Source organism: Miniopterus natalensis, chromosome 17 (genome assembly GCF_054644295.1).
Source record: "Miniopterus natalensis isolate mMinNat1 chromosome 17, mMinNat1.hap1, whole genome shotgun sequence".
Lineage (NCBI taxonomy): Eukaryota > Metazoa > Chordata > Mammalia > Chiroptera > Miniopteridae > Miniopterus > Miniopterus natalensis.
This window is the reverse complement of record NC_142097.1, coordinates 38593931-38605342: the sequence shown is the minus strand read 5'-3', so window position 1 is coordinate 38605342 and position 11412 is coordinate 38593931. Positions and strand designations below refer to the sequence as shown.

General features: G+C 50.4%; 1 protein-coding gene across 3 annotated transcripts in view; it reads left to right on the top strand.

Annotated features, from left to right (window-relative positions):
• Window positions 1–4689: 4689 nt before the first annotated feature.
• The window catches only part of RGS9 (regulator of G protein signaling 9), a 44679-nt gene continuing 37956 nt past the window's right edge, over window positions 4690–11412 (top strand). For all 3 annotated transcript variants that reach the window (XM_016214519.2, XM_016214520.2, XM_087825674.1), the window contains exon 1: window positions 4690–4856. In XM_016214519.2, the coding sequence (XP_016070005.2) occupies window positions 4800–4856 (57 nt within the window). In that variant the 5' untranslated portion in view covers window positions 4690–4799. The remainder of the gene's footprint in view (window positions 4857–11412) is intronic.

Sequence of the window (11412 nt, the reverse complement as noted above, 5' to 3'; positions counted from 1 at the left end):
AGCAGGTATACGAATGCCTGATATGTATGTCTTACCATCATCATTTCCTACCTCTGCACCTCAGAGCTGGCTCTGACCACCTTTCCTTTCTTCACTTTTGCTTTTGCTTTTGACCTACTCCAGTATCATCGCCTGCATTAATCCCAGAATTATATTTTATATTTTTCTTCCCCACTGGGAATGTCCTTGTAGTGGAAGCCTGGCCAATTTTTTCTCCTTTTTGTAATGTAATGGCTCGACTTAAGCTTTGATTACTAAGGCATCCGCTTCAAAGACAGCTCTCCCAATAGATGCTTTGTCAGCCACGGGACCCTCCCTTGAAGAGCCAGGCCCCCTCGGAACTGAGGCTCCTTTGTTTGAGAGATCCCGGTTGATTTCAAGAACTGACCAATTGGACTACTTGTTTGTTTTCTCTTCCTGTGCTTTAAATTCCGGCTCTTATGTTTTAAATTCACTAATAAACAAAAGAAACTGACGGACAAAATAGGTCCAGAGCATGGATGCATGGAACAGACTGACAGATCTCAAAAGAAAGGGGGGTAGGGTGGGAGGATGGGAAAAGATTAACCAAAGCACTTATATGCATAGCCCATGGACACAGACAATAGTAGGGTGAAGGCCTGGGGCGGGGCGGGGGCTGGGTGGAGAGGAGCAAAGGGGGGAGGAATGGGGGACATGTGTAATACTGTCAACAATAAAAATAAATTTAAATAAATAAATTCACCAATAAGAGTGAGCCAGGGGAAACCCGAGGCCCCCCATCCTCGACCCCAGTAAAAAACAGAACCCCAGGCCCGTTCTCTCTGTCTTTCTCTCTCCCTCTCTCTATCTCTCCCCTTCTCCCCTTTCCTAAACCTTGCTGCGTAGCCCCAGGTATACTGTGTAATTTTCAGGGCCTGTAAATAATAAACCTATATCTTTTCAGTTTCCTGATGGTTATTGCTGAAGGGCATCTTGTAATCATAATAAGAACCACAAGGGCTTGTTGAGCCACAACATTTGCTATTAATAGGCTGAGGCCAGCTGCAAACACCCCTAAAGGCAGGACCAGGTCTTATTTACCTTTATACCTTGTCAGGCCACATGCCAAACCTGACAAGCTCAGGGAAGGCCTGCATGGTGGCCTTGCAAACTCAGAGAACTAAAATAACAACAAAAGATGGTCTGAAATGAAAACTTTTTAAACATAAGCAGTTTATGGTTGGTAGCTGACCAGCGGGTGCACAGAGGGACTCTGCCCAGCAGGCCCTGTATGCTCGCTGGGTAGCAAACAGGGCCTCTGGTTTTCCTACCAGAATATGTTTTCCTGGGCTCTTCTTGCCTTTCTAGCAGGAGCTAGAAAGAAACATGCACGCATCTAAGGTGTTATTTTTCCTCTGTATGATTTCTCCTTAGAATTGCAAATGTAATGCACAAATGAATGAAATGCAAACAGGGTAGAGTACAGGCAATGGCTCAGGGAAACAGACGAGCGCCTCTGTCCAAGTCTGGGAGACGTCTCTCCAGGGGCAGGAGGCACTGTATTGAGCTGCGGTAAGTGCTTGGGGACAGACACAGGATCGACTCTGAGAACTCTCCTCTGGGCATCCACACTCTCAGAGACGTTTAACCCACTGTGCTGCTTCTGCACGGTTTGCCTCCCTGAGCCCCTCCCACTCCAATCCTTGCCCTTCTCTGCTCTGCTCTGTGTCCCAGAAGGCTGACCCGAACAGCCTGCATCACCCAGGCTCCATTGCCCTCTGGCTTACCGTCAGGACTGAACAGAGGAAGAGAGAGAAAGGGGGTATTTATCCCCTTGGTGTCTTTTTAGGCTTTATCTATTCGGAAACCCAATACAGTGAACTGAACTAAATTGCTGAGTTGACCGGGGGATGTTAAGACATTTTCCTGCTGAGGTCACTTTAGGCCTGGGTTTTAAAGGGCACTGCTGTGTGGATGACCACATAATTGTGCCTGGATGACATTAATCCTACAGGGGACAAGGTCCATGTTTATCACTTTGTATAGTGTCCAGGGCAGCGTGACGCCAATTTAGGCCCTGAGTCACACCCCTCTGCTGCTGAGGACACGGATGACTGGAGTGACAATGGTGATGATGATGGAGTGTCTACTTACCTGACTGAGTCACAGGAGTATTTCATTTTAGTACTCTATCCCTCTGCCATATTGCAATATAATATTTGCTTTTTGGGTTGATCCTTTCATTGAGGTGTAGTTTACATGCAATGTTATGCTCTAGTTTTAAGAATACAATTGGATGAGTTTTGATAAACTTACCTCTTTAACCACCACTCCTATCAAGATATAGAATGTTTGTCTCTTCAGACAGTTCCATTTAATTCCTGACCCAAACTCTCCACACGCCTCCATCCCTACCAAAGCCAACCACTGTCTGATCCCTGTCACCTCCATCTCCCCAACCTCACGGGATGCTGTGTCCTTGCCACTACTCTCAAAGCAAACTGATTCTTGCCTCCATGGCCATTCCTGTGCTCTTCTCTGATGTACCTGCATTTAGACCTTTTCACCTGGTAACTCCCCAGCTTCCTTTAGGACTCCTCCTCCAGGAAGTCTTCCTGATCTTCTCTTCCCACCCCTGGCTGGATAAGGTGCCCTGCTACAAAGTCCAGTATTGCATTGACTGGATCACCATTATAAATAGATTCTGTTTTTTAACATTTTTGTTAAAGTATTCTCCCCATTAACCTGTGAGCTCCCTGAGACAGAAATTGGCTGGTATTCTGCTTTGAATTCCTGACTCCAGCACAGTGCCTGACATGAGATATGTTAGTTGCTTAAATAAACAGGTGAATTAAATAAATTCTATTTTTCAGGACACAGTCATTAACTTCTAACATCACACTACATGCTTGACCCTTTTGGTTACAGGAAACAAAGACTCAAGACATGGGGGAGGGTTTGTAAAGAGGCATGTGCCCTTGGAATGGCACAGAGCCAGGGGTGCCCTCGGGATCTCTCTGTTGGCCTCACGGCCCGTCCGCTGCCCTCGGCCTGCTTGGCTTGTTTGCTTCTTTCCCCATTGGCTTCCGCTCACCTTTCATTTCTGCTTCCTCTGCCCCTGACTTTACCTGTTTGGTTCAAGTTCACATTCATGAAGGTAATAATCTAACGAGCTCATCTAAGCTTTTCAGATCCACATCATGGCCACACTACGAGGTGGGGACTGGCCATTGGGTTACACATCCAGCATCTCTGGTCCAGCAAGCTAAGGGGTGGGTTTCACAGAATGGGGTTGCTTGGAGAGCAGGACTTGAGCGAGGAAAGAGTAGCAGGCCTTCTGAGGCCTCTCCTATCCTACTACAGAAGAAAGTCCCTTGTATTTTTGCCCTCTTGGCTCCTGAATAATCTTAGTTTTCTTATTCTTGGTCTAAGAAAAGCCAGTTGTCTCCTCTCTGCTTAGGGTTTATAGGATTAAGGAATATTAAAGTTGGAAGGAACCTCATAGTTCATCTGTTCCAACACATCCCAGTGTGTGTTCTACATAACACTAGGCCCCAAATATGCTCCACGAAGAAAGTCAGGATATTCTAGCACTTTCCTGGGGTCTCAGCTCACACCAGGAACACACACTGCTCAGTGATGGTCCCCTGTAGGGTCTGGGAACCTCTGTGGGGCAGGGGATCCAGCTCTGAATCAGGAATCCATGGAAAGCTCCAAAGGAGACCAGCCATGAACTCCTTAAAAAGGTTTGCAAACCTGAGTGAGTGCTGTGTGAGCACACACAGCCGTGTTTCCTGAGAGGGTGTTCATAGCTCTCATCAGATTCTTACAAGAATATAGATAAAAACTGCTGCTTTAAAGGGATGTGGGCCGACCGCACCCTCCTGAGGCAAATCCCTCCCTGTTCTCTTTCCACCAAAACATTTTATCTGCTACACTCAGTAGCCACCCAACTTGTATACATAGAAAAGGCGCCTTATATTACAAAACATGAAGGGTTCCCATGATTACTTAGGAGGGTCACCCATTCATTTTCTAGATATGAAAACACTGAGGCCCGGGGAAGTGAAATAGAACTTGCTTAGCTGACCAGGCGGCTGCAAACGACTTTTCTCTCTTTTCCACGTCTTTTGTTAACCAGCATCGCCAGTGCCCCTTACCACTTCCCCCCTAAACATCTCCAAACATCTGTTGAGAGCCAAGCCCTGTATGACACATTTCCCCATTCAATGACACAGCCGTCCTTCCGTTGGATACAATTATCTCGCCTTTTTTACTTTTTCAGATAAAGAAACTGAGACCTAGAGACTTTAAGGAACTTGCCAAGGCTGCCCAGCTGGCAAGTGGCAGAGCTGGGAGAGGAACTGTTTGCCACCGCGCTTATCAGTAAGGGTGCCTGTCTCACTTCTGTACCTAACTCGGTCCCAGCCCGTGGGAGGCTCTGTCGCAGAGAGTTTACAGGCTGGATCTCTGCGACACAGCCTCCCCGTCGGGGCCCCGTTATCGCAGGTCTCACCTGAGGCTCTGCGGCCTCCCGCGGAGCCACGCGCCGCTCCCTGGCGGCAGCTGCGCGCAAGCGCAGCGTATGCTAATAAGCCCCGCGGCGCGGCTCGCTGATTGGCTGGCGCGGATTCCAGCTGCTTTCCCAGGGGCGTGAGCCCAGCGCGAGTCGAGGGGCCCCGCAGGCAGCAGGCGCCCGCGCCCCGCGCCCTCCGGGTCCACCCCCCACCTCGCTTTGGACTTCGGGGCGTCTGCGAGGCTGGCTGGCTCTTTCGCTCGCGGGCATCTCTTTTTCTCTCCCCTGTGCGTCCTGGCTCTGAATTCGCCCAGGGTCCAGGATGACAATCCGACACCAAGGCCAGCACTACAGGCCCAGGATGGCATTTCTGCAGAAGGTAAGCGGGTCGGGTCACCTGGGCCCCGCAGGTGCGCGGGGACCCAACTCCGGGAAGTGTCCGCCGAGATGCTGGAGGCTCGGAGCGTGTGGGCAGGAGCGGAGGCGTCCCTGGTGGCCCATTAAGGTGGCTGCTGCTGCTATTAAAGGACTTATTTGCAGTGTGTGTGTTTTTTCAAGACGGTAATAATTAGGTTTCCGTGCACCCTGTCTATAGCGGAGAACGAAGCCAGGGCGACGGTCTGCTGGAGGCTCGGAACAACCTGTTACTCGGGAGAGGAGGGTGCCCGAGGCGGTTGAGCGAGGCTGTCAGATGGGAGGCTGTCTCCTGACATTATTATAAGGCACCTAGATGTTTAATTAACATTTTTTGTTATTTTTCCGGATCCCAAACTGCAGTATTTTAATTGTGTGTGTGTGTGTGTGCACGCGTGCACTGACTGCAAACATCGATCATGAAAATGATATGATTTCTAGGATAAAGGGGCACCCCACTCCCAGCACCCCCGGATCACTCATTCGAGGACGTGTACCTGCTTATGTCAGGTCTCTGTGCTGGCAGCAGATGTCAGAACCGCTTCTCTTCCATCAGAAGGACTTTCTCAGACCCAGGGGCCTGGCACAGGGTGTCCTGTGGTCGTGGGGGAGGTAAAACGAGTCTTGTGTTTGGGAACAAAGTGGCTCATTTTGTCCTGAACTCTTAACATCACCAGTGTCTGGAGAGGTCATTGGAGGATTCAGTCCTAGGTCACTTTTCCACCCTCCCTTCCATCCACGGTTACTTTTCACGGCGCCGTGCCCACCATCTTAGGCTTATCTTCTCAAGTGGAATTAGCTGAATGCTTTGCGACAAGCAGAGCCGTGCCCTGAGCCCCCAGAGCTCAGCACACGGGTGTAGCCAGTGCCCGCTCTCCTGATTTGCCCGGGACGTTCAGGGCTGAAACCTGGACAGTGTGGACACACGGAATGGTTGGCCACGCTTGTTCTGCTCACTTTGAGAAACTTGTGCTCATATCCAGGTAGCTGAGGTGTGAGGCTCATCCACAGAACAGAGGTGGACCGCTGTCAGAAAGGACCCGAGAGCCGATAGGACAGACCCCAGTTCCTAACAGCAGAGGGAACCCCCAAACCCGGTATCTGAAGGCCGTCTGTCATCTTCCAGGATTTCCCTGACGCCTTCTCCTTCCTCCCAGACAGGGCAGGCTGGAGGCTCAGGGAGGAATGGTCTGGAGACACTGTTTGTTTTCTGAACCTCAGACATTCTGTCCATCGTGGCTGTTATCTAGAAGATTCCTCTCTACCTCGGCCTTCTCACTGGAGTTCCAGTCCCCAGCCTCCCCCTCCTCTACCTTCGCCTCCCCTCCCCCACAACAGCCTTCAGAAACACATCAGTTTTCTTTCACAAACCAACGCCCATTTCCTCGACCTGAAACCCTCCTCTGGCTTCCCATGTTCACAGGATAAAAAGTCCCAACTGCTCAGCCAGGACACTCAGGATCCTGCTCTCTGGCCTTACCTGCCACCCGCCTTCCACACTGCCCGCCAGGGAAACAAAGCAAAGCAGCCACAAGCACTCGGCGGGGCTCTCGCCTCAACCTGCCCACCTTCCTCGAAGCCCTGGCCCTTTGGTGCCTCAGCTTCCTCCACTGGAAAGCCTGTCTCCCCTCTCCCCTGCCAAATTCCCTCTCCCCTTCCCCAGGCCCAGTTCAGTGGCCCCTCCTCTGTGAAGACAGGTTCCTTCCCCTTTGCCTTGAGGGCTCCAGGGGAGAGACCTCATTACCGAGGTCCTTGACGGGTCACACAGCTCCCTAGAGCAGGAGGTAGGACAGAAGCAAGGTGTGCAGAGCCGGTCCCAAGAGCCAGTGCCGGGGGACCGGGAACGATGAACCTGCTGAACTAGACAGATGCCCAGCCTTCTGCAGAAGGACCCAGACCAAAGGAACGTGGACCTGGGTGCAACTGTCATTCACCGCTCAATAAATAGTCAATGAAACAGTCAACGGATATTTATGAAGTCTGATGTATTCCCCAAGGGGGCCTTATACGAGTTATCTCACTTTTTCCATAAGACAGTGTCATTATTAAACACGGATGTGTGAAATAACAGGGTGGTTCAGCAGGCTCACCAGGGGCTGGCGTGGCCCGGAGTGGGCAGGAGGGTGAGATGAGGGGGAGGCTGGGAGGGAGGGAGAGCCCAGAGCGGGGCCTCCTGTGCTGAGGAGTTCGATGCTCTCTGTGTTCAATGAGAAGATGTTTCATGTTGTAAAATCAGAGGCGAATAAATGAGCTGGTTTACAAGTTAGAAAGATGATTGTGACTAGAAGGTATGAGTTCTTCTCTACCCCGGCTGCACTTTGAGAAATATTGCTATCAAGTTCCCATTCTTAGAGTTTCAGATTTACCTAGGAGGCAATTAATTAAGTGGGGTGGAGCCTGAGAATTGGTTTTTTCAATTGTGTGTTTTTTGGTTTTTTTTTGTTTTTGTTTTTAGAGAGAGAGAGGAAGGGGGGGGGAGAGAGAGAGACTGAGATTGATTTGTTGTCCCATTTATTGATGCACTCACTGGTTAATTCTGTGTGTGTCCTGACCAGGGATCAAACCTGCAACCTTGGCTTATCGGGACGATGCTCTAACCAACTGACTTACGTGTGAGGGTCTGAGACGATGGGGTCAGATGGCCGGGAGGTCAGCCCTCCCCAGTGTGGTCAGACGTATGTATCAGCAGGAGCCCCTTCTGCTTCGCTAGCAAAACAACCCATGGTTCTGGGTTGCTTTCCCCATCTTTGTACAGAAAAGTACAGATTGCTGTGGTTCCCCTGGGAGCCTTCTCTGGCTTAAAGGAAAATTCCAGCCCCACAGATCTTGCACCATGAGTGACAGCTCCTTGATGCGAGCAGCGGGCGTGGGCGTGGAGGGTGGGATGCGGGGCCATCAAAGCCACCGTTTCTGCTCCTTCGTGATGTGGGGGTTCCCTGTCACGCCTGCAGTCACACCACAGCACGGTGGCATCTGAGAGAAGCAATGTGGGGCTGACACCCCGCCACCCCTGCCCCCAACATGGTGTCAGGTGGGGTCCAGCACAGCCTGGTTCTTGACATTTCTTTGCTGCCTGGGAAGGAGATCTGGCTCCTTGGAGGTGCCGGGGAGCTGAGTTCGATTAGGAGTGGGCACTGACATTTGGGGTGGGGATGGCCATGCTCTCCTTAATCCCCAGAAGGATGCCCACTGGATAGAAGCTGGCACAGTTTAGAGCAGAAAGGAACAGGCTTCTCGCTCCCTGGAGAACTTGGGAAACAATCAGACTCTCTCCTGTCTGCGATGGGCAAGGGGGTTATCTGATGGAGGCAGAATGTAGAAAATAGAGCAAACATCCGTTTGCTTGGGCTGCCATGACAAACCGCCACAGGCTGGGTGGCCTAAACAATAGGAATTTATTTGCTCACAGCTCTGGAGTCTGGAAAGCCCGAGACGGTGGTGTTGGCAGGGTTGGTCTCGTGTGTGGCCTCTCTCCTTGGCTTGCAGAGGGCTGCTTTCTCCCTGTGTCCTCATGTGGTCTTCCCTCTGTGCATGTCTGTGTCCTAATTTCCTCTTCTTTTGTGTTTTTTGTTGTTGTTAATCTTCACCCAAGGATACTATTTTTCCATTGATTTTTAGAGAGTAGAAGGGAGGGAAGAAGGGAGGGGGAGAGAAAGAGAGAGGGAGAAACATCGATGTGAGAGAGACACATCGATTGGTTGCCTCCAGGTGCCCTGACAGGGCCGGGCAATGCAACTGAGGTATGTGCCATGGACTGGGAATTGAACCAGCGACACTTTGGTGGGTGGGCTGGTGCTCTAACCACTGAGCCACGCTGGCCAGGGCCTAATTTCCTCTTCTTAAAAGGACACCACTTACCAAAAAAAAAAGAACAAAAAAAAAAGAACACTAGTCATATTGGATTAGGAGCCATGCTAATGGCTTCATTTTAACATCATTACCTCTTTAAAGACCCCATCTCCAAACGGTCACAGTCTGAGGCCCTGGGGGTTAGGACTTGAACATATGAGTTTGGAGGGGACACAATTCGGCCCCTAACAGTTTCTCAGAGACGGTGCTACCACCAGCCAGAGTTCCCTCGTTTTCTCGTCAGGTGACTGGAGTGACCCCTCTAAGGAATTTACACAAGGAGGGCCCTGAGGAACACTGATTGGCATCCTAATGGGCCCAACTCCTTCATGATGTTCTCGGGTCCCTGTGATGTCCCCCCCTTTCTGGAAAGGGTGATACACCTGCTACAACGAAATCTGACTCCCCTCATTGTCTTTTAAAAATAACTCTCATTATTCCTCCTCTGAAGGTTATTTTCAAACTCTTTATAACGAGATTTTTTTTTTTTTTTTAATGTGAAGAAAAGTGATCAACTCCCCTGACTTTCTCTCAGGGAAACTCGGTTTCTACCTCATAAAGTGAGTTTCTATTTCTTCTCCAACATCCAGGTCCTCTGTTTCCTCAAAATGATGCTGTTACATCTAAAAATTACTTTAAAATAAATGTGGGTTTCCATTGGCAGGTCCTCACATCTGAAAATCAGGCACCCCTTACCCGAGGATATTTTTTTCCATTGCTTTTTCGAGAGAGTGGGAGGGAGAGAGAGAGAGAGAAACATTGATGTGAGAGACACATCGATTGGCTGCCTCCCACACGCATCCTGACCAGGGCCGGGGATGGAGCCTGCAGCCCCGGTGCGTGCCCTTGGTTGGAATTGAACCTGGGGCCCTTCGGTCCGCAGGCTGACACTCTAACCACTGAGCCAAACCAGCCAGGGCGCCAGGTGCTTCTTGAAGCAGCATCTAAATCCAAGGCTCATGGTTAGTTGAGAACTCTGGAGTAACTCCCACAGCCCGTGGCTCCTCAGTGACCTGGCCATGTCCAGGAGGAGTGGGGCCACCTCCCACCGCGCCCCCACCCTCTCTATTCTTCTCGCTGCTGTGGGCCACTGTGCTGATCCAGTGGCCTGAGACATTGCCAGGCCTTAACTTTGCAAAGACCAAGGACTGCAGCTCTGCGTGGAGTGGAAATGAAGTTTCCGTTCCAGAACAAGTCCGTGAGCCGAGAAAGTGTCCGTGCAGATGAAGCCAGGCTGCAGTGGGTCCTGCACGAGGAGCCCCAGGCACCACCTGGGCCCCCGTCAATCTCACTCGCTGGCTGAGCTGCTGGCATGGGGCCCAGAGCAACCTTGACCTGGCCCCTGATCGTGGTTGTTTCGTGAGATTGTGGTTCAGCTGCAAATACTGGTTTAGCAACAGATTGAAAGAGGAATCTCAGCCCTCAGCACTGACTCCGGACATCGTCCCACACTCCTTCCTCCTTGGGGAGGTGGGAGCCTTCCAGCTTCAGGAGCTGGCCAGCTGAGAGGCAGGTCTAAGTTGTCCAGTTCAGGGCTCCTCAGCATGATTCTGCCCCCTCCGGTGCAGCTGGGCCAAGCTCTAGTGCTCTATTTTTACATTTTATTTTATTGTGGTAGGAACACTTACTATGGAAATTTTAAGTGTGCAAACAATATTGTTATCTATAGATCCCTACAATCTACCCATCTTGCTTAACTGAAACTTTATGCCCTTTTATAAGCTACTCCCCTTCCCCTTCCTCCAGCTGCCGGAAGCCACCACTCCGCTCTGTGATTCTATTTTGCCTGTTAGACACCTCACATACGTGGAATCAGGTAGTCCTTCTGTGACTGGCATGTGTCACTTAGCAAAATGTCCCCCAGGCCCACTCACGTTATCGCATATCGCAGTCTTTCTTTTTCTTAAAGGCTGAATAACATTCCTCTGTGTGCATGTGCCACGTTGCTGTTCTCTGTGCCCCATCTGTGGACATTCTGGTTGTTTCCACATCTTGGCTACTGTGAGCGTGGGGGTGCTCGTACGTATCCCTTTGAGATCCTGATTTCAATTCTTTTCCATGAATACCCAGAGGTGGGATCGCTGGATGGTATGGTAATTCTGTGTAATTTTTGGAGGAACCGCTATAAAGTTTTCCTTTTGCATTCCCAGCAACAGTGTGCGACAGAGGTTCCTATTTTAATGTCCTCACGTGCTGCGTAGGGAAGCTGGGGCCTTCTCGCGCCGTCCCTCCCGGGAGTGCAGCCCCTTCCTCACTGTGTAGGGAAGTCCTGCTCCCCCTCTCTGCACGCTGTTTCGTGATCATCTCAGCCATCTGCATCTTCCTGGCTCTTATTACAATATTTTCCCTATTTTTTGGTGCAAAATTCAGCCTGCCATTGCCATCTAATAAGTACTTTGTGCATAGCTCGGTGGTAAGTGCTTTAAATGATTGATCGCATTTCATCTTCACAACATTTCTCTGATGACGAGGTACTTGCAGTCTCCATTTTACGGAGAAGTGAGCCTCAGTGAGATTTAGCAATTTATAGAGCGACTACACCCAGATGCCTAGTGTTTATCTGAGTTAAATTGCTCTTTTCTACAAACGCCTTCCCAGCTCTCTGAGGACTGGGAGTATCTCTTTTACCTCGTTGTATCCCCCACAGTACTGGGCATGTAGTACATGTTCAA